The sequence below is a fragment of the Bombus bifarius genome, unplaced genomic scaffold (genome assembly GCF_011952205.1).
Source record: "Bombus bifarius isolate JDL3187 unplaced genomic scaffold, Bbif_JDL3187 scf7180000008050, whole genome shotgun sequence".
Taxonomy (NCBI): domain Eukaryota; kingdom Metazoa; phylum Arthropoda; class Insecta; order Hymenoptera; family Apidae; genus Bombus; species Bombus bifarius.
The window spans coordinates 511,235-535,426 of NW_022884416.1; the positions used below are offsets into that span (position 1 = coordinate 511,235).

At 38.3% G+C, this 24,192-nt stretch overlaps 1 protein-coding gene across 11 annotated transcripts in view; it reads right to left on the reverse strand.

Annotated features, from left to right (window-relative positions):
- The window catches only part of LOC117208064 (MICOS complex subunit Mic60), an 80,475-nt gene that overhangs the window by 44,393 nt on the left and 11,890 nt on the right, over positions 1-24,192 (reverse strand). For 8 of the 11 annotated variants that reach the window (XM_033448896.1, XM_033448895.1, XM_033448900.1 and 5 more), the window contains 5 exons: positions 11,453-11,611; positions 8,732-8,835; positions 7,940-8,127; positions 3,613-3,805; positions 1,103-1,532 (listed from right to left, as the gene is read on the reverse strand). In XM_033448896.1, coding sequence (XP_033304787.1) covers positions 1,176-1,532; positions 3,613-3,805; positions 7,940-8,127; positions 8,732-8,835; positions 11,453-11,611 — 1,001 coding nt within the window. In that variant the 3' untranslated portion in view covers positions 1,103-1,175. Of the gene's footprint in view, positions 1-1,102; positions 1,533-1,714; positions 1,880-2,409; positions 2,428-3,612; positions 3,806-7,939; positions 8,128-8,731; positions 8,836-11,452; positions 11,612-24,192 lie in introns of those variants that run through there. The other 3 variants (XM_033448902.1, XM_033448903.1, XM_033448901.1) reach the window with 3 other exon arrangements.

The following is a 24,192-nucleotide window of genomic DNA, read 5'->3' on the forward strand; positions in this document are numbered from 1 at the left end:
AATGATTTTCATATTTAATAGATGTAAAAAACAATTCTTTTTTGGCTGAAATTGTCATTAATTAATTTCTTTTTAGAAAAGTAATACCGATACATTTTTCGTGTTTCTTTCTTATCAAAAGAAATAAAAGAAAAATTGAATAAACAAACAAAATATTTATAAATAATGTAATTACCATATACAATTTAAACGCTAATAAGATGAACAAATTTCGAATACCTAAATATTTTGCACACTACCTAACGTTCTTCCTTTTACAACTTAAAAAGTCTATTTTCGCTTGTTTAAGATTTTCGCACATCGATCGTCGCGAAATGTCTACAATGTTGTCTGAAACGAGCAGATTTTGATCAGATTTTGTCGCTGCGGCACGATCTCGCCAACTTTTTCAAAGTCCTCTGGTTGTTTGTCTGAAACGAGCGGTGCCCCAGATGGTAGGTATGTATGTGATAAATCCGGGATTAAGCATCGGAAACGCGAAATAAAACATTTTAATCCTGCAGATAACCTTCCACCGTGCAGATTTCATATTTCTCTACGTTAAGACAGATAACCCTCTTCCTAAAATTTTTTAACATTTCTCCTTGTTTCTTCCATTTTATGCTTTATTTATTTATTTATTTTTATTTATTTCTTATTTCTTTTTTCCTCTTTTTTATTTTTTAGAAACGTTTCACAGGAAACAGCAACGTATCCTCGACTTAACACTTCCGTTTGTTCGTTCGAAATGTTGGAAACACACATCTTCTGCTACACTCTAATTGTCTTATCCCTATTTCTGTTGAACACTTTGATATCAATCGTACATTATTATTAAACAGATCATATGTATATCACAACAATAATAATGATAGCGATAGTGATAGTAATGATAATGATAATAACAATAATAATAATAATAATAACAACAACAATAATAATAATATTTCTCTTAATCGTTACACAGTACTTTATAGCCAAAGAAAATACAGAATGTATTCGGCAAAAATTTCATACTTTTCGTTTCTCATTCGTGAAAATATCGTATGATCCTATTGATTAAATATCCGTACATCGCGGCACCATACACCATTGTGGCAAATGGTAATTTTTTATCCAAAAAGTTCGGTGAAAAGGTTCTTGCGGGAAATACAGATTTTAAAAATTCGTTAAATCGTAATCGTAATAGTAATATTCTACGAATCTCTCTGCAGCAGAAGGATCGTTTTGCCTGCTTTCTCGTTCCAGCTTGAGTCTAACTGCAAAGAAACCTGAAATTTCGCTCGTTTCGCATTCGCAGAAATCCCAGATGTCTTTTTCCCACCTTCCCACAATTTCCATCCGAGAATACGATCGATAGCAGTCTGAACGCTGTTGTACGTCCATCCACGTGTCCTCAGCCTTCTTTGACGACGTTCCCGCGCGAGAATTCTTCTTCTTCTTTGACGACGTTCCCGCGCGAGAATTCTTCTTCTTCTTTGACGACGTTTCCACGCGAGCATTCTCCCCCTTCGTCGGTCCACGGCTTTTTCCAGGTGAGGCTTGCTGGAACACTTCGAACAACAACGAAAGGAACGTTCTCCAGTGTCGACGTTTCCCCTGTTTTTATTTTTTTTCATATTTTTATTATTTTTGTCTTTTGTATCGCATTTTTAGTTTTGTTTTTCCTTTCTTTCTTCTTTTTTTTTTTGTTTCGATTTCATGAAGCTGTCGATCGTTTGTTTCTTTGAAATGGTTTTTTTTCAATTTTGGTTTGCTTTAGATCTCTCGCTGTTCGTTTATGGTCGATTTCGGTATCGGCGGTTTGACGCGAGAATTCAAGAAACGACGAGAGCATTATGGCCGGCGGAAGTCGTTTCGATTTCTGTCGATTTTGCCAGCCCTTTGCTCTTTCTTTTTACTGCAAGCAAAAAATCGTGAATCATACTGTTAACGCAGCAAGAAGAGGGCGGTCAACCTTTCCAGAGGTGAATTTGTGTTTTGTCTTTCGTGTTATATATATACGTATGTTGGGCTGAAAATCATAACGATGTATCCATGTCGAGATTTTGAGAAGGTATTTCAGCTGTTAAAAGTATGATCGAACGAAACTAGGTGAGCTTAAATCACTATAGGATTCTCAACCCTCCATACGAACACCTTTCTTCGTATCTCGAGTTTTTCGTCTTTTTGTTTATTTAACAATCTACTAGTAATAGTATTATTATAGATGTATTTATTGAACAGTATTGTAAATCAAACGTTCGTGTAACACACCACTGGAACGATCAACACTGCTACGTTCTACCCTGCTTCGGCTCGCTTGGTTCAGCCAATCGTGTTTTTCTATCGTTAAACAAGTTTCCCAAGTTGAAGGAAAGTATGAAAGAGCCCTTTTCTTTAATCCTTTGCCTTATAACCTTTTTCGTACATACGTACATACGTACTTACGAAAATTTTAGCCGTTCACTGTTGTAATAAGAAGATATTATACCAAATTGTATGAAAATATTGAAATATTATTTATAATTTAAAAACTAAAAGCTGAGATTCAAGTTGAAAGTTACTCTAACGAACACGACATTACATTATGTCTTTGTTGAATTGAAATTATAACTTTTTTCCTTCTATAATATATAACCGTTATATAATAGTTTCAACACTTATAAGCAATCTGTGGACGTGTATGCAATATCTTTGTTCGTATCATAGTGAATTATTTAAAAAATTATTAAAGGAATAGAATCTAAGTGAAGTTTTGTTTCGTTCATTAAATACTGTCATTTTAGTTGAAGAGTTCTAACTTTGGATTTTATATAATACATTCTTACGCAATTTCTCATACGTTGTATACATTTGTTCCACGTTTCCTATAAATACATAATCATCCAGAGTCTAGGTATAAGACAAGGGGTTAATAGGTATATGCGTGTATCTTGTGCTTTAATTTCATGCTAAAGTTTCTCTCAAATACAAATACTCAAAGATAAAGGATGTTGAAAGAAAAAAAAACAAGTTTATTAAGTAAATTATGAGAGGAGGGAAGAAGAATAACGATGATTAATCTTCGATGGATAAATTTAGGCTATTTTTATTGACGATTTTGATACACTATTCAAAAAATTCGTGTCCATGAAGTTCGAACAGACCATACTCGAGCTATGCTCGATCCACAAAATTATTTAACAAAGTATCAAAGCTTCCGATACGAATCTCTTTTTTCTCTTTTTAATCCAATCGAAAAAATCGAAAAATATCGAAAGTATGAGACGATAGAAAAAACAGAAGATGCAACCGAAAATTATAAATAACGCAGTTGGAGAATTCTGTTAAACAATCCCAGTATATTTAAGTAGTATCTTCCAATCATTTATAAACAATTAAAAATACATCGATCGGACTGTCACCTCGAATTTGAATTTGGCATTTTTCTTTTTTTCTTTTTTCTTTTTCTTTTTTCTTTTTTTCTTCTTTTTATGTGAAATCCGTTGAAAGCGGAATTTCACCGAGAAAACTGAATACATTTTCGCGATACTTTGACAGAATTCTAGTTGAAACTATACAAAAATTTGCCCTAGACAAGATGTCTCTCGTTCTCTATTATACGTGATTCCCTTTTGTTGTTTTTGTTTTATTCTAATCGTTTCGACTGACCTTCGAATCTCCAGCGCCGAGGAACACTAGACCTATAGCACCAGCATACGCCAATAGCGTGTCCACCGCTTGCTGAGTCTCCAGAAGGATCCTAGTTTCGTTCATCCAGTCTCTGGCGATGGATCTTGACGCTCCTTTCAGGAGGTTCATGTAGCGGAGAGTCATCTTGAAGTCTCCACGATCGAGCCAATATCTGAAAGCAAAGATTCCAGAGCTATTAATCAATTTGTTAACCGGGGAGGACGAATTAAATTGTCAGTCAGATTCTAAATTTCTTCTTATTAATTAAATATCGATTTTACACGAAATGGAAATTATATTTATGTATACTTGAAAGAATTAAAATCCATTCCATATTAGAGAAATTTCTAGTTAACTGGATAATTTGGTTAACAGCTTCAAATATTGCTCAATTTTCTATAGTAAAACTAGACCTGCTACTACACCTACTAGTAAACTTTACTTTTCATTTCAATAACCATTGCGTCGTTTAATATCTCAATCATTGCCACGTACGTTTCATTTTTATCATCGAAATTTATAAAATTCATCTGGATCGAACGAATAGAATCGAAATAAGACGAAGGAGATAAAGAGATAAAGAGATAAAAAACAGTTGTGAAAATCAGTCGGAAATCAGAGTCTGATATCTGAGAATATCGTTGGCAGATGGTAGGCGAGGGGCTCGGGAAACTATCATCCGAATTACCTGTCGACCAATCAATGAACGAGTCATAGATATAAAAGCGTACTAGGCGAAAACCGGCAATTGCGCTCGTCACGAAAAATTTCTTTTCGAGTTTCGACTATTCGACCAAATTGCCTGGGCAATGGTTAAACTGCAGCTTTAGATCAACTTCTTGCACACCTCTGTATCATCTGTAGTATCTGTATTACGTTACATAGCTTCGTTTCCAACAAATATAGCCTACTTTATCAAAAGAACAATATAAACAATGCTTCGAAGAATCGGGATTTGACGCAAACGAGGTAGATCGCACAAGATAAGTAAAACCTGGATTATCAAGTGTCTGTGGATACAGATGCTCGGAGTATACTTGACATTTTTTTTAATATCTCGTTTGTTACGTCGCGCTTCAAACACTTCAACTTCCTTTATCCACAAATTTGAAGATTGAAGTAGGCGAGTTGAAATCGTTCCATTGATAACAAGCATCTCTCACCAAAAACTCGCAACTGTTAAAGGAACTATAACGGTTAATAACGTGTGACGCGTCAACCACTCTTGGAACGCAGTCGAACTCGAGGATGAATCGCTCATTTCCATTTCCATTTCCATTTCCATTTCCATTTCCATTTCCAGGCTAGGGGTTGATGTAACGGCTGTGTCGTCGATCGTTCTCCAAGAACTTCACCACGCGTATCGATTAATCGGCGCACGCCAGGATCGAGCTCTGTTTTGTCATGGATATCGTTACATAAAAATGGAAGAAGAACCTGTGATTGGTTTTGGCTTAATAGGCTTTCCGATAGAATTTCAATGAGAGTCGGGGAGATTGGATTGCATGTATGAAAAAAGGAGGGTACAGAAAATGGAAAAGGATTGTTTTGTGATTTGCGGACGTGTGTAATACGAATTCAAGTGGAACGTAAAACAGGAAAAACAAAAATATTCTATCGCATGCGTAAACAAGTAAAGGAGTACAGAAAGAGACGAGAATGTTGCAAGACGCAAGAAAGGCGAAAAAGTGTCAGGAGTAAAATTCGAGCAGCGTCCAGTGCCATTTGTCGGACGTTAAACTTCAATTTCCGATACTGTTATCAAGAATTAGTATAATTTTATCAATTACTAGGCTGATAATGCTAAAAGAAGAAATGAATTTATTAAAGAAGCCTGTATCGTGTACGTGATTCTCCAATTATTTAGAGCAGTTTATTTGAAAGATTCGAAGTTGCGGGAAAGCGGAAACATACTTTAGATGTGTCTGTGACAATTTTATAGAACGAAGTTATTTAGAACTCGTTTAAAGCGTTTAAAGAAACACACAAGAGGACAACTCTATACATCCTTTAACTTTATAAATGTCGTTGCTATTAATTGCGCACCATCACCGTATCAGAACTCGTTTGCTTCTCAAATTTGTAACATAAAATTGAGAAATTGCCGTGTGGTGCTATTCGCAATCGCGTGACTGTTTTATTATGGCTTGTTTATGGGTTGCGCCGTTTACCGAATTTCGATGCTAACAAGTTGAAAATCATTTGAAGAAACCAGCAAGACTTGTGTAAACCGCGAACAGCAACCATGAGCTCGTATCGTTAATGTTGCACAGCGGTATGACATTGCGCGACATGAGAACAACCAAGCCTTAATGCTGATATCGCAAACCAAGAAACAAGTTTCCCTCGCTTTACAAAAAGGTTCTCTTTCTTACATACCCTACATAATTCACGAAAATTCCGTAAATTATTCTATGTAATTCTCGTCAAACTACTCGTTTTCTAATTATCTTGAATTATTTGGGGTTCGTTCGCTCCGGAAAGTGAACGAATTTGACCAAAAATTTAATCACGAAATTCTCATACGACTAGAATAAACTGTCTAAAGAGAAGAAATTATTCATTATAAATAATTAATTACTGTTTTAGAGAATGGTTTTAAGCTGTTGGGGAACGCCAATATATATGTATTTATACATTTAGTTTTTCGTTCAGTCCAAATAAGATAATAATGGCCACTTACGATGTGCAATTTCAGAATATTTCCTAGTATTATTTGTCTTGTTCAATATTTATTTATAAATATATTTTAGATGCGCGCAACTAAAAGATAAGAAATACTTGATTCTTTTTCTGACCTTAACGAATTCATCAAATTCATCAAACAGATTGAGAAAGTGTTGCTCGATAAATCTTTCAAATTCGCTCCTCTTTCTTAAATGCAATATATATAGTATAATAATATTACAGTTTTCTTTATTATTATTCTATTCTAAAATCTTGCCTAAAATAAAAAATCTCTTATAACTTATTTCAACAAGAATTTCATATATACCGACAACAAATTTTCAGAGCAAGAACACTTTTATAATTTATAATCCGGTGGAAAGTACGATATAAAGACGACTTCGTTGTTCGATCATCGATCGCCACGTTTCAACCCGTGGCCAGAGAGGCTGGCAAACGGTATAACAAAGTCTAGAACGTGTTGGTGAACAAAGGGTCGACGACAATATCGTCCCATCGTCATCAAATCGCATCGCAGTCGCCTCGCCAAGAAGAAACAACGAAAACGTGATTGAACGCGATGTTGATAAACGTGGGCCGGAAAATTAATTTCTCTGTTTGGTCACAGTTGCTCGCTCGTTCCTTCCACAGGAATTCTCTTCATCTGCTAATTAGCAGACGCGACCCGATTTTCACAATCATATTCGACACTGTAATTATGCTTGTACTGTGATTCCGCGTTAACAACCATTGATAGAAACTGCCTCGATTCGCTTTTACAACGATTAACTTTACTACCATACATTGCACTATGTATTTCTATTGGTTCTAATAGGGCTTCCAATATACACTTAAAACGTACTCTGCCCTATTTCTAATTTTCTATTTCATAATTCTTCTCTAACTAAAATAATTTAAATAATTAAAAAATGAATCTTTGAGAGGATTTGAATGATATAGGTTTGAACGAAAGTTTTCAGCCCAAAATTTTTCTTGTCTGAAGTAGACGTATCATTAGTGAGTAAAAGAATATAAAGATATAACGTAGGTAATTGTGAACTTTTGAACAAAATTCGCCGAATATGAATAAATGAAGATAAAATGTCGGTTATATTTAAGCGAACTCGTCAGCACGCTACAAACTACGACTGAATTTTCTTTGATCGATAAATTGATAAATTTTGAATATATACATTATAATATCGATATATCTAATACAAATAAATGATTTCTTGGTACGTTTTCGTGGAATTGGTGATGAAACGGCTAGTGTAATATTTCTTCAAGTTGCACTATTTCTCCAACATATTTAACGATTCAGCGAAAATGAAGAATAATTTTTCAAAAATAAGTTAAATGTATCAAAAATAGTTCTGTTGCCAAGTTGACTATTTTCATTTACATTTTATCTACCAATAATTAAAATATTTATTTCTATATTATACGATATATGCATATACATACACACACACATATATTGCAAATAAATAAAAAGCAAACGATATAAATATATATATATAAATATAAAATTAAGAACAGGAAAAATTATATTGGGAGAAAACAATAGATAACATTCGAAAATAACTACCAGATCGATGACTGACAGTAAAACAAAATTCAGGTCGGAAAAGGTACCTACCTGGCCCGATGAAGAATCTCGAATGTGTTAAGATTGCTCGCATCAATCGGCTTGTCCTCGATCTCACTTTGAGGAATGGGATTGGCGTTCTTAATCATCAAATAGCTTTGAAGATAACTAAGGAAATAGACAGGCAGTGCAGCACCTTCCTCGGGTACCATGGCTAATCGTCTGGCCACCTCTTCCACCTGAAACGTAAAAATGGTAGACCATAAATTTGTCCTGTCCCTCGAATAACTCCTTATCATAAACTTTGTAATCGTTGGATCGACCAGCCATCACTGAAAATCCATCGAAATAAAAAAAAAGGATAGTGGCATCCGAACTGCAAAATTTTTTATCTGAATGAGTTTTATCAACGGTATTGTAGATCGTTAAAGGCGATAACCGGAGGCAGTTTTCACAGAAATGAACAGTTTAGAAAATTTGGCCCTATGAACATTTGACCGACAAAGGTGTTAACTGCAGAAATCCGCGTAAGATCGTGATACGGTAATAGAACGGTAAGCGGTAACAACTAGCGAGCAGGAAAACAAGCGATGTTGCAAAATATGTTATAAAATTGCAAAACGCAACGGCTAAATATGTTCTCAGAGTTTATGCAATGTCTTGTATTTTTCAAAGTTATTATGTAGTTTTCAACTCAGGACAAACAAGTGGTAAAGAGTTTACAAGGGTTGGATAAAGCGTAGGAAACATTTTTGGGTGCTTCTACAGTTAGCTGTATCTTTAACATATTCGTAGGGACTTGAAATTTTGACGCGATAATGACAAAAGTCAGTGTGAAATTACCTTAAGGAACCTTGCACGAAGCACATCCTCTGGGAACACTCCCCTCTTCGCAGCCTCCTCTGGAATGCCTTGAATCGCTGCTTGCACCAAAGGATCCTCTTTGGCTGGCAGAACAGAACAGAATGAATAAACCTATTAACGAATTTCTCGCAAATAATACATTTGTTTCTGAGAACTGAAAAAACAATCGATCGTTAAGCAATGCGATTAATATTTCGAATTCTATACGAGAAATTATTTGTTTAATATTTCCTACATTTAACATGTCGTGTTCTTTCCATTATCTTTTGTCTTCGTTCGTTCGTTCGTTCGTTCGCTGTTACGTTATCGTTCTATGAAAGAACAGATCGAGTGTCATTATTATATATTGGCTAACAAGTCGAAAATCCAAGCTAAGTATAGAAAATAAACTAAAAATATATAAAATGATCATAAAACCAATCTGGACGTACGGAATACCACTATAAGGAACAGCAGCAATGAACCATATAACCAAGATAGAGGCAATGCAAGCTAAAATACTTAGAACAATAGTAAATGCGCCATGGTACGTTAGAAACGAGGACATTCGGAAAGACCTGGGAATACGAACGATCAAGGAGGAGATTAGCAGATGTGCAAGAAGGTACAGAGAAAGAATAGCAACGCACCCGAACCGGCTGGCAGCGGAAACGGTCAACACATCAAGCACAGAAAGAAGACTAAAAAGGAAACACCCAACAGATCTCACAAAGGACATAACCTAACAAACACGATGATGGACCCCGCTGGGGGTAGCCACCCACATGTTATATTATATTATACTGCTATAATATTTTACCAAATGTCCTACTGGACAAATTGTAGAATTTAAATAAATAAATAAAAAAAAATTATTATATATGAGACTAATACACAGATCAATAGGTAAAACTGCGGAAAAGCTACCTCATCTGAAATTTTTTGCATGATTTTTGGATATGTTTTAGAAATTGATATTTTCAACCACTCTTTGAGCAGTGAAGATTCGGATAGACGTGTCGTGTCAAGTTAACATACTGCGTTAGTATTGGCGAGAGAAGTCGGATGTGTTTAGGAAAGGCGGCTAACGGCGTTGAGAGAGGGAAAACTCACTCTCAGAGAAAATGACTACGGAATCAAAACTCATAATAACAACTAAAATCGGTAAATCACCTCCTACCTATATTCACGAACAGATAATAGAACAATTAAGGCAACTTGTAAATGACATTGCAGGAATTCACAACTATAAACAGCTGAACTTGAATCAAGCAAAAGTAACTCGGGCACTTAAAATGAAATTATAACTGAAAGCAGCTATAAGGTTGTCGTTAGAGGCGTGATGACATGAGGCGAGTGTTTTAAAGCGTATGAGTGTATTAAAGCGAAAAACATATCGTCAACCGAAAAACTGCAAATAATGCGAACAACTGGAGAACATTAGGAAACGTAAACCTCTTTCGTTGTAACATGATATTTTATAAAGACTGAATACTACAGGTTACAGGTGAAACATGTATAATAGATCTATGATAGCAGTCAACACATCGTAGAAGAACTAACCATAGTTCTTCTATGCTTCTCTTCGGAATAGAAGATTTTTGAAAATGATCGAGATTTGAAGAGAAATTAAGCCAGTTTATTCGCGTAATTAACAGAAATTAAACGCGCGCAGGGGGAGAAAGGGGGTGTAACAGTTAAAAGGGCGCGAAATTACCACTCTTATTTCACCGATATTTCAAACCGAAATTTCCAGTGGAAAATTAATTAACATCGGACAACGTTGACACACTCACTCCCCTAACCCGATTCCTCTTTAACAAATCGCATTACACCAGATGCCGTTGCTTGTACCGACATACATTACTTTGCAATATTACGAAATTTTGCGAAATTTTGTTCGGCACATGGAAAATGCGTGACAAATGGCCAGAAAATTTATTCGTTCGGTGGCGATACTTGTACCGTAATATCGGCACTGCGGTGAAAAAAAAAAACAGAAAACAACGTGGTAATTGTTCTTTGAAGCTATTGAGAGACAAACTGATCAACTCTGTTTTTTATAAAATTCTCCACTCACGATTCACAAGAGAACGTGTTTCCTTTTTCGCGTTTACATATTCATGTTGAAGGGGCGAAAACTCTTAAGCATAGCATTATGTACGGCGGTACTAATTCTGCTTACTCAAGAGAAACGAACGAATCACAGTATATCATAGTCATATAGAACGTAGAAGATCACAAATCGTTGGGACTTTTACTATTTTTACGAAAGAAAAGCATGGTTAGATCAACAAACAGATTGTTAGGTAGGTAGATTATCAAATTCTATCCAAGTGTAAAATTATAAAATTAATTCTATAATATTGTAAAATTTTGAGATTAGTTCTGTCGTTAGTTGTAATCTTTCTTCCTGATTTCTACCGCAAAAAGGCATGATCTTTGTGTGGAATTTTTATTCTCTTGTTCATTGCAGATCGGGGTAACCGGTTTGCTAACATCATCGGCTACGAACCTTCCTCTAATCCCACGAAACCACAAATTGCGTCACGTTTCAGTATTCTAATTCAAAGAAATTTCATTTTAATCCATTCGAAGTATACTAGTATCAGATCACGATCGCGACAGGAGTAAAACAATGTTATATTATAAAACTTGATAGCTTTTGTTGGTATCAAAGCAAGGAACGTAGATTATTTGAAAATATATTGGAGTGCTTACGTGCTGCCTTGGTGACGGCCTTGATTTCCGGTTCCAGAGGCCTGATGACTTCCTCTACGGGCACACCTGCTGGCGCTGATTTAACAGCTCGAGCCAAGGCTTGGCAAGCTGACCAAAGAATTTGAGCATTCGATGCACCCCTTTCTTCCTCCATGCGAGCTGAAACAGAAAGCAGTACAAAAAACATTATGAAATATAATCGAAATAAAAATACAGTTACACACACGTGTATAGGGTAATGATATCTAGCGCCAGATACCACATAAGCTTTTACACTTAGATTCCATTTCCTTAATCCTTAATCATATTCATACATAATTATAATTATCGGCGACTCGATAATATAATTCTTTTCTCCACCTTATCAAATCTTATTCCATAGAAAGAAAGAAACGGAACGAGACAACGAAGAAAAATAGATTTTTACGTAAAAGGCGGTCGAATAGCCGCTTATCCGCCGCTTCTTACTCGTGGCCAGTCTTTCGGCTAACGGCCTAGCGTCAAAGATCAAAGGATCGCTTGGTTTCACCGTTAAACAATGCAACCTCAAAGAACCACGTTTCTCGTTTGGAACGTTTCTCGATGGAAGAAACATCGGAAAGAATTTACGAACTCGTCTCTCGCTGAAAACGCACGAACGTGCAGAATATGTACATATATGTACGTATATCGTTTGAAGAAGCTAGGGAACGGATATTTCAGCTGAAAAGCGACGGATTCGATGTGCCTTTTAACGGAGCTTTTTAGTTGACAGTCTCTTTCAAACGTGTAATATCCTCTGAAGTATAATGTCTTGCTAAGTTATGCGCCATGACAAGGAAGGGACCAAGGTAGATATCGGGACGTGTTACGTCGCGTGAGATGGTCCGTGCGACGCCCTTCATTGTCTGACCTTCAAGGCCCAAGCACCATTATACAGACCCTCAATAAACCTAAGGCCCCATCATAAACTGACTTTATTAACTTTATTATCTTATTAGCTGACAGGAACCTTTAATCATGCAAGTATTTTTGGTTTATGGCTGGTCCTTAGAACAGTCCTTAGGTTTATTGCGTGTTCTTACAAATTACGGAGAAAGCGGATATATGTCTAACGGAGAAGCAGGTTTTTCCAATAAACAATGTCGCCCATGAGCCACGTTGGTAGGAGGCTTCTTCCTCCTATCTTCATTCCTAACATTGGTCATAACCAATGGGCATCGCAGATCGTTACCCTCACTTTCCTAACGGAAAGTGTCCGCTTTCTTCATACAACAAAGACACCCACTCCGAGCTTTCCTGCGTAATCACACCAGAACGAACTTCACTTGTTCTCCTAACTACAGAGCAGTCACCTCATCTCTATACTTGTTCTCACGACTGCAGAACAGTCAACTTGTGCTCTAGACGTCCACAGTAACATTCCAGTAACAGTCTAAGTCAGTTAACATCAACTCGAGTTAAAACACAGTTCAAGGAACAGCAGGAGTCAGAAGTCAAGCCATCAGAATCTCCAAGTCGAAGACAGTCAATCGACAGAAGATACATTATCACAGTAGCCAACACGAAGCGAGTCTCAGGTCGTACTGATTCATAGTTTGTCATTCCACTTACGTAACCATGTATCTCATTGAAGTTGTTGGACCGTTAAAAATATATATTAACCCGTTAATACCAGCGTTATATTCATTCAACCAGCCTTATTATCTGAACCGAAATAAGGAATCGAACGATTCGTGGCGTCGATTAGTTAAATCGTAACGGAAATTTATGACTCCCGTTGGCGCGCTTCTTCGAGATCGCGTCTCTCCGCAAACGGTCGAAAGTTCAGGAGGAGCACGCAGAAGGAAACCTTCACAGCGAGAAATATGCAGGAATATATCGTTATAAATGGTTTCGACATTTTAAAATTGCAAATAATTGTAACATTCTTGGAAAATATTAGCTCATCCTGAAAATTTCCACCATCTTTTTCTTTATCTGATTATCCACCCACTAATTTCACTCTCTCGTTGCTGATTTAATCACTACCGTGATTTAAACTCCACTTATACAACTCGTCAGGCATACGTTTGGATGACATTCGAACACTCAATCTGTCCGTTCGTATCGTCGATTCGACTTCTAATTGAAGATTTCGCTTTCATTTTCTGCATGAGATTCTATATAATATCGACGTATTCGTAGAATTGGGTCGTTTCCATTAATAGGCAAAATAATGAAACTTGTATGTACACTTCACGAGTACATGCAACCTTATAACACGTTTCACGTAAAAAGAGAGATACATCCTGCTCCGGTTTCTCGATACAAATTAAGAAAACTTTTATTGCTACGAAACACCTTTCTTTCTTCTAACGTACGATGCGTTCTTTCACTTCATTTCTTTCAGAATTTTCGGCATTTTCGTAACAAGAGAAAAATTTATCAATAGATTAGCTTTCTTTGAAGAAAATCGACGACGTACGGATGTATGAATTAAAATGAACAAAGGAATATTCAAACATTATTTTTCCCGCTAATAACACTTAAAACATCCGAAAATAGAGTAAGGAAAAGCCCCTTAATTCTTAAAACAACAAAGATTAGAAGAAACGGAAAATCGAGAAAGACCCATATATCGAAGAAAAAGATATGAAGTCTTTAATGCTGTAAAAATTGAAAAATCCAAAGATCGGACGAAAAAGAAATTCTAAAATCCGTAAACACTGAAAATGCAAGAAATCCAAAGTGAGAGTAAAAGAAAATTCGCAGAACGATTCCCTCGAAAAGCTATCGATCGACCAAAAATCCAATAAACAAAAACCTCACCCCCAACCCACCCCATCGAAACAATGTAAATTTCAGTTGAAACGAATTGGACGAGGAAGGGAAGGATCTAGAAGGATCGCGAGAATTCGATCGTCTGAATACCTGAAAGAGAGGAAGCCTCGAACAGGTGGTAGTATGTTGGAAGATAGAAGGGGTTGTGACACTTCGCATGGAGACGGGGTTACTTGGATCAAATTATTCGGATTGACACGTATAATAAATCACGGCAGCGGCACCACTTGATCCACATATATTTCGTTTTTCTCGTGGCCGACATTACTGATAAGCTTGATTGACAGAATCTTGCCGATTCGCATAATTTACAGTCCATCGATTACGAATTGCAATCGAACACGGGTTACAACGTGTTACAACGGGTTACAGGGCAGAGGCGCGACGAATGTTTACGCAGTCACTTATTAAACTTGCATTACCGACAAGATTCGTCATGAATACTCGCGTGTGTTAAGATAATAGCCGTAAGTCGTGATCGACTGAATATCGTTTGATCCTTTTGTTTCTTTGCGAAATTTCTTGTTTCTGTCTTGCGCAGAGGTAGGCACTTTTCAATCGCTATACTGTGCGCGCATTCGTACAGAGAGTAAAATGCCAAGAAAGAGATCGAACGTCACCGCGAATCAGTTTCGCGTTGATCTCCACGAGACAGTAATCTTTGGAAACATGCAACCCCTCTCCATCTTTTCAAACCAGTCTGCCCTTCATGGCGCTTTCGTTGGATAAGCAAACTGCGGCTTGCGAGAGAGAAAGAGAGAGAGAGAGAGAGAGAGAGGGACAGAGAGGGAGAGAGAGAGGGACAGAGAGGGGGAGAGAGAGAGGGAGAGGGAGAGAGAGAGAGAGAGAGAGGGGGGGGATAATGCCGCGACGTGCCGGCTCTAAGAATACCGAAGAACCCTTCTAAACGTAGCATTTATTCTTATTTACGTGTTCCGTTTTGCGATAGAGGACGATCATAAGAGTCTGAAATATGAAGTAAATGAAGTAAAAGTTCGAGCTGCTCTTCGGCATTGGAAAATAAAGAGAGAACTCGATATTGTTCGCTAGTCAGAAGTAAGATTTGAAGAGTACCCAAGGTGTGTTGCAGCTCCTTTATTTGGATTTCCGAGTTTTGTAAATACGTAAATACGTATTACGTAGATGGGTAGATTCTTCTGGTTTGCATCCGATTCACGTAATCAAAAAATGGCCAGTTGGGAAACTGCCGCGCAGTCTGTTCTTTAGGAAATATCAAAGTATTTAGAATATTGTTTCTTCCTTTCGATATAAATCCGCATTACCAGTAAGAAAATACAGGCGACGCGAGGGTTAACAAAGTCTGTTACATGCTGTCGGCCTATCGGACATCGTCTAATCGATTTTCTAAATGTTTAACAAGAATACACACGTGTTCCTTCTCCCTATATTACTTACACACATTAACGGTCTCCTACCTCATTCGCAACTTGCCCGTCAACGTGACGCTATCGTTCCACGGTAAAAGCAACTATCTCGTTGCAGAGTATAGATGGAGACTAGAGGAGCCGGAAAACCCAAGTTAAATCGACAGAGGACGATTAAGCCCGACGAGCTATGGCCTGTCCATGTGACGTTTCACGCTTCGAAAGCCTAGAAAATTTGACACGCCTCTCTCCCAATTATCGTTCTATTCTATCGTCCTTCAACTTTTCTTGGAGAAGCCGTTTCTTCTCCGCTTTCTTCCTTCATTTTGCATCACATTTTCACCATAGGCGTTTGCTTTCTAGTAGTAATACCTTTCCTTTCCTTCTTCTTAGCCATAGCATTTCTTCTTTTCCTACCACGAGTCTTGATTCTTTCGTATTCGTCCCTATTTCACGTTCCATCCGCTTATCCGTCTTCCCATTTAGCCGGATCGTTCCATCCTTCTTTCAGACGTTATTCTTTTGTTACTCTCGTTTCTACTACCCCTGTTTGTCAAGTTATTTTCGTCTGTTCCGTGTCCTCCACCCATCCAGTTTCCATCGTGCTTTATACCGTTTCGTTTCCCCTATCTCCTTTCTTTTGTCCGTACGTTGCGTTGCAGCTTCAGGATCCTCTGTATCCGTTCCATTTCGCATTTCTTCTCTCTCTGTCTGTCTATGATTCCTTTGTATCCTGCTTTTCATATCACTTTTCACCATTATAATTCGTCCACTCTTTTTCTTTATGTGACATCTCTCCTCTTTATTACCCTCACCACCATCAACGTCTACATTCTTGGTGCATTCTTGTTCGCCCTTTTTTCTCTCCTTTTTGTTCTCTTTGTTCTTTTCAAACTTTGTGTTTGTATTTTTGTTCTCTCCTTACGCGTTCTTTGCCTTCTCGGTTACATGTTTCTCATCATATTCTTCACTTTCTAACCCCCGATTGAAAACCTCGCGGTGAAATTTATAATCCATAATATCAGCGTACATCAATTATATCAATTATATCAAGATACAAAAAATATGTATACCAGAGTAACAGACGTTTTATGCGGATGAAGGCTCCCTAAACAAATTTCAGCCGCAAGAAGGTTTCATATAGATATAGCAGCGTTATGCTTAAATGCACGATGTTACGACGGGCGACCCTCTGCCTAGATCACGCCATATACCGCGGGCCAGACGGGAACCAGATGTCCGCTCATCCTTGCTGCGTACCCTCAATAGTCTTAAGGACCCATCATGAATCTCAGTAATTTGCTAGCTAAGGTCCTTCAGACCCAACAAATATCTTTTTTCCGAATCATTTCTAAAGATTATTGTCTACTACGGCTTTTTTTTTTAATATTTATTAAAATTACAATCAATTCTCACGTTGAGAATTTTCAGTAATTTTTCTGACGTGGCGCAGTAACATGGCTAATTATTTATAATAAGTTAATACTTATTGTAGATAAGTATAATTTGTAAGTACGTATTATAAATAAGTAAATATTACTTAATTTAAATAACTAATTGAATCTATTGTTTAGGTCTAGCGGGTAGTGTCTCTTCAGCCTGCGGATCTGGTCCGACGTATCAAGTAGTCCAGTGATTAGCGGGTTTCGGTGTTTGTTGACTCTTTTGCTATATCTGTCGCTATATTTTGCTATTTCCTTCTTGACTGTGGGTATCTTGAGGTCGCGATGTATTGTTTCGTTGGTAACATTCCAAGGTGCATCAATTAAGGATCTTAGCGTTTTCGATTGGAAGCGTTGAAGTATTTCAATGTTGGAGTTACTTGCTGTTCCTCATAGTTGGATTCCGTAGGTCTAGACAGGTTTTATTACGGTCTTGTAGACGGTAATTTTATTCTGTATGTTTAGTTTGGAGCGTCGGCCCGTGAGCAAATAGAATTTTTTTAGTTTGTCCTTTAGTTGCTTCGTTTTATCTGAGATGTGTGTCTTCCACGTTAGTCTCCTGTCCAGGGTCATGCCCAGGTATCTGACTGAGTCCTTGCTAAGAATTGTTGTATTGTTGATGGTGACCTGGGGACAGGTTTGTTTTCGGAGCGTGAAGGTTACATGTGAGGATATTTTTCGTTAATTTTGAAGCCCCATTTATGAAACCACTTTTCCATAGATTCGAGACATCGCTGGAGAGTGGATGAGGCAATTACCGGGTCTGCGTGGGAAGCTAATAGCGCTGTGTCGTCAGCAAATGTTGCTATTGTTATCTCGTTTGATATAGGTAAGTCGGTAGTGTAGATGGACAACAGCAGGGGTCCGAGGACACTACCTTGGGGTATGCCAGATTCTATTGGGAATGTTGTGGAAGTGGGGTCTAAGCATTTAACCATGAATTGTCTATTGGTTAGGTAGGACTTTAGGATGGAGTAGTAGGGGTGTGGTAGGATCTTTTTAAGTTTGTATAGTAGCCCTTCATGCCATACTTTGTCGAATGTCTGTTGGATGTCTAGGAAATCCGCTGAGCAATATTTTTCTTTTCAAGGGTTTGGCTGATCATGTGAGTTATGCGATGGATTTGCTCTACTGTTGAATGCTGTTTCCGAAAGCCGAATTGGTGATCTGGGAGTGTTCTCAAATCCTCTAGGAGTGGAAGGAGTCAATTCGTTAGCATCTTCTCGAATAGTTTAGACAGGGTAGGTAAAAGACTAATTAGACGATAGGAGCTAGTTTCGTATATCGGTTTTCCGGGTTTAGGGATGAGGGTAATCGGTGAGATTTTCCAGGCCTTAGAAAAGTATTGAAGGCGAAGAATAGCGTTAAAAATCGATGTGATGAGTGCAATCCCTTTTATGGGAAGTTCCTTGATTGCTTTATTGCCTATTAGGTCGTACCCTGCTGCTTCCTTGGGATTTAGGCGACTAATTGATTCCATAATCCCTGCAGAAGTGAAGGGTTCAATAGGAGGGGACATTTGGAAGGGAAAGTGCAGGTATTCAGTAACGTCCGCGGCAGCTTTGGAGGAATGGGGTTTGAATACTTTAGACAAGTATTTAGCAAACAGGTTGGCTTTTTCTATAGGGCTACGCGCCCATTCACCTTGCGGACGGCGGATTGGAGGGATTATTTGGGGAGGGGGGGCGAGTTTCCTGGAGGCCTTTCATAGTGAGTAGTTGGAGTCAGCTGTGGGGGACAAATTGGCGAAATATTTATGAAAACAGTCATTTTTGTAATTTTTTATGGTTTTGGATAGCTTTCTAGTTGCGTTGTTTAGTTTGCGTTTGTCATCCGGTGTTCTATGGGTCTGCCATACTCTTCTTAGTCTACGATTTCCTGCTATTTTTTTTAGTATGTATTGGGGATATTCTTGTTTGCTGATGGACGTCTTTGTCGGTGTTGAGAGGCGGATGGCGTTTATTATGCTCGTGTTTAAGTATTCCGTGGCTGCTTCGATTTCTTCCTTAGTTTTTAGTGAAGTTAAGGCTGAAGTTGAGTGTGTAAAGACTTCTTTAAAGAGCTGCCAGTTGGTGTGTTGGTTGTGAATGGAGCCATTAGGTGTATTCTCGATAATTGTTGAACTGACTGTTGCTATTACTGGGAAGAGAGATCAGCCGAGGAGTTGATTTGTACGTATCTTGGCGGGATATTTTTAGTTATGAAGAAGTCAAGAAGGTCAGGTATTTTGTTAGTGTCAGTGGGCCAGTATGTGGGTTCGTATGTGGTGAGGTAGTTGAGGTTGTTGGTTATTATGCTGTTTAAGAGATTTTTGCCTCTTACTGTGACTTGCCAGTCTGCTGCCCCATTGGGTATTTTTGGCGTTATAGTCTCCTCCAGCTATGAATCTACTGCCCAGGGTGTCAAGGAAGTTATCAAAGTCTTCTTTGGCGATGGAGTGTCTGGGAGGGCAGTATACTGCTGAAGTGGCGATTGTACCATGGCAGTCTTCTATTGCTACGTTTGTTGCTTGGAGGTAGTCTTTCTGGAATGATGGAAGTTCGTAGTGCTTAATGCTGGATTTGATTATGATTCGGGTGCCGCCGTGGGCCTTTCCGCTGGGATGTTGGGTATGGTAGAATTTATAACCATTTATTTCCAGATAGTTTTTGTCGGTGAAGTGGGTTTCCGATACGAGCATTACGTCGATTTGCAGCTGTTTTAGGAAGAGTTCTAGTTCAAATTTGTGTTGAGCTAGACTGTTGGCATTCCAAAGAGCTATGCGTCTTGGTTTCATTTTGGGTCGGGGCGTATTAATTTATCCATGATGAGTGTTAATAAAGATAGTAAGTTATTTATTTGTTCTGATTGTTTTTCGATTAATTTTTCGAGTCTAGAGAAGTTGTCTGTGTTTTATGGATTGGGGATACTATTTTAAGAACGGTCCCTGTGGCTATTCGGATTATTTTGGATTCCTTGTACTGCTTGGGCATAAGAGGTTGAAGTAGTGGTGAATTTAGGAGAACTGGGTATTTGATTGGTTATCTCTTTTGCTCTGAGTTTAGGGTACTTATTTATGTACAGGGTTTTGTAGGCTGAGCAGCCTTTGTAGTTAGCAGGATGGTCACCTTGACAGTGGATGCACTTCGCTGGGGTTTCCGGTGATTTACTACACTGGTCAGTGGGGTGTGTACCTGCACATTTAACGCAGCGGAAGGTATGGTTGCAGTATTTTTGCGTGTGACCGTACCTTTGGCACCTTTTACATTGCCACAGCGGTGGTTCGAATTTTATTATTGCGTTCATTAGGCGACTGATGTTGTAAATTTCCTTATTGTTAGGTTTTTGCTTTATGTCGATAAAAAATAAGGATAACGGGTCTTTCGAGACTCTATGCCTTATGTTACTAACGTTGACGACTTCGTGGCCGAGTTTTAAGAGTTCGAATTTGAGTTCATCTATGTCCGCTGAGTGGTGGATGTTGCGTAGAACCACTCGAAAAGGTCTTTCTTGTTTGAGCTGGTAAGTGTGAAAGTTGGCGTTTAAGGTCTTAAGTAGTTTGGTGAGTCTTCTGTATGCATCAGGGTTTGTCGGTAGAATTTTTACTTTGTTGTTGTTGATTTTAAGGTTGCATTCTTCTTTGGAGATATCTCTTTCTATGGACTTGATCATCGTTTGTATGTCAATGACATCATCAACAAATATTGGTGGGGGAGGGGAATTTCTTTGTGTGTCGTTTGTGTTTGTTTTTGGTGTTTCTATCTTTCGCTTCTTAGAATTTTTGGCGTCATTGGTACGGAGGGATCTGTTGCACTTTTGCCACGGAGGAGGTAGCGCGGAGCAGTTATGAATTTGCTCAGGAGAGCCTGGTCGTGATTCATGGGCCATCATCGAGCTAGTTAATTCAAAATGAATAACTAGTCGTGAGGCTATGAGGCTAGTAATTCGGGTAGAGGTTAGGAGCGTGGGATTTTTTTCTCTAAAGGATAGGAAACACTTGGCTGTGTTCATTTTCGACGGTTGGGCGACACGTGTTGTTTTACGAACTTCACAGAGCACTAGACACACGTCTGCACGCTTCGGTACTCAACAGCGAACTGACTACGGCTTGACAAGGGAAAGTTAGTTTTTCTCACGTACGATGCTTCCTACTAGCAACTTTCTATCGAGGGCGACTAAGACCCTTCCTAGTCCACCAACCTTCGTTTATCCAATCAGAAGCAATGTATACTGCCCTCACTTTCCTGACCAAAAATGTCATGAACAAATCCGATGGTCCCGTGCGCTAGACAAACCCATCGCTAGCTTTCCTCCGACACAGCATCGTCACTCAAACTTACTTCTTCTACATCGCTAGAAAAGTCAACAACTATGTAGAAAAAATCTAACGCCTAACGTCTAAGTCTAAGCACAACGCTAGAGGAGTATAACTCACATCAACTATCTAAGTCGGTTATCGGGATTATCGAACATTCACCTCCTCTATTAAGTATCCTCTAGTGCTACGTCCACTAACATACTAAATTCAACTAGAGCCTTGCTCTATTGTGCATATCTATCTTATATTCGTGCGACAAGTTGTTATCTACGATTTATACCTACTCAACAGTGTAACTTAAGTGTTGGAAATATATAACTTATAATTCTGTGAATCACAGTGTTATACTAACTGAATCACCCCTATTATCTTAACCGAAATCAGGGGATCGATCAACTCGTGGTGTCGATTACTATAATCGTAACGGGAATTTACGATTCCCGTTGACGCCTCTCCTCGCGATTGCGTCTCCCCGCGATTGGTCGAAAATACACACGAATTTCTTCAAATTTCATAAAATTGCAAGAAGCAATTAACACATTCACTTAACTGACAGCTGCGAGATCGATAGATATTTTTTCTTTCCATTTTCAAATTACTGCAAATGCCATTCTAGTACTATATCTGCAAGCAATAAAATTTGCGTGGCAGTGAATGGGTTAACAGAAAACATAACGGCGAAAAATATATCAAGCGAAACTCCTTGATACACTGCTTCGTAATTAAAATATAATATTAAAAAATGTAAATCCAATAACGTAAATTGACTCTAAAGAGAAAGACGCTGCAAATAAAACATCGTATCAACACAACACAACATTAACCTTTAATGATTTACCTTTTCAAATCGTTATCGTTAAACTCTCATTTTCATTCGTCCAATCCTTCATCTACGATCCGTCCCTTTATCCCCTTCTTTTCTTTAGTGTTCCAATATTTTGTTCTAACAATTTTTGAACTGCTCGCTTCTATATTTCATTCTCTGTTCCCATTTTACACCCCCCCCCATTCCCACCCCTCTATTCCTAAGCGCGTGACCTTGTTTCGCTCTCAACGAAGCGACCGACCAATGATGCAACAAAAGCGACAAGAGCGACAAAAACGACAAAAACGGCAAAAGGACGGATTCCGAGCCGACCGAATCGATTTCCCGTCGATATGAACGCGCGTCGCTCTCTTTCGGGGCAAACGCAAATGAGCAAATTCATTGAGCGCGTAAACGACCGTGTATCGAAAACAACCGCTGCTCGTTCGACCGACATTCAGATATACAGGGTGGTTTGTAACTGGCGGTACAAGCGGAAAGGGGGTGATTCTACGCGAAAAAAGAAGTCGAAAATATAGAATAAAAATTTTTCGTTTGAGACTTTGTTTTCGAAAAAAACGACTTTGAATTTTCGCTCGGTACGCGTGCACTTTATCACGTCTCGTTATAACGGATCTCACTGTAGATCGTTGTCTCGATGGAAAAATTAAAAAAAAAATTTTTATTCTATATTTTCGACTTCTTTTTTCGCGTAGAATCACTCCCTTTCCGCTTGTACCACCAGTTACCAACCACCCTGTATAATTTTACTACGGTCTCGAAACGTGCAACTATCATCACACATATAATCGAATCTTAGTTTTGTGGAAAGTGCGCACGTTACTTTTTACAATATTATCGCGTACGTTGTCACGGACGCACACTTGTAGGCAAAATTTAGCGGTATCGACAGATTTTTGCGAATATCTGGAAAACTGGAAAGGCCCAGGGATGGGGGTTAGGTTTACACAGAATCATGCCCCCGACAAAATTACTTAAAAAATTACTGAAATCAGCGAGGTGAGCGAGACGTCGATATCACCTGTTTTGCATTCTGAGATTGGATAATAATATTGAATCATTTCACTTTAGAATTCGTAGAATTTAAAAAATTTTTAAGAATTTGTTCCGTTCCCTCTTAAAATTCGTTCCATAATTGCTATGCGATACATATTATTAGAGAAGAAGATGCGCATCCAATGTTTCATTTTTTTACGACGGTTTTCTACGCCTGATCAAATCTGAAAATAGCGATGATTTACCGCTAGATCTGTAATACGTAGATAGCGAGAGTAATTTTTAGACAAAGCGATACAACTTTTATAATAATAAATATAATTTCTATAATAATAAATGTGCTCCTTTGTCATTTTCCTTCTACTCAAAAAAGTTGTCTCGAGCGATTTATCTTCGCGTCAGAGTGAATCATCCGTTCCACGGTGACAGTTTATCTCTCCTCTCACGGAACAAAAGAAGGGACTCGATTGGTTTGCGGCTCCTTCGAACAGTTCAAATCCGGGACCCGCCTCGATTAATCTTTACCGTATACACCAGCAGCCTTCTCTACACGCTCTTTAAATCATCCCTTCGCACTTGCCCCACCCTGTATCATCGGCTACGAAATAGAATTGAACCGAACACAAAGAGAAGGAAGTGGAAACTTAAAAAATCACGTGCTTTGGATTCTCCATAGAAAGAAAGCTGCTCCTGATGCTGTTGTGCGACTGAAGGAAATAGCTTTAACGAGTTACGAAATCCTCGTTTCCATTTCTTTTACTATTCACGTTACGATGCTGTCTGTCGCTCTCTGATTCATATTTCATATTTCAAGCTCTGTTTACCTCTTTTATTATTATTTATTATTAAATATCGTAAGAAAATGTAAATTTGCAACGCCTGGCACGGCTGCCTGGCTGGCCTTCGTCACGATCCCTTGGCTGCGGGAAAAAGAAGCGTGTCAACACCGTGTCACGGTGCTATAGCGTAGCAGGCTGCAACGTTCTGCGACG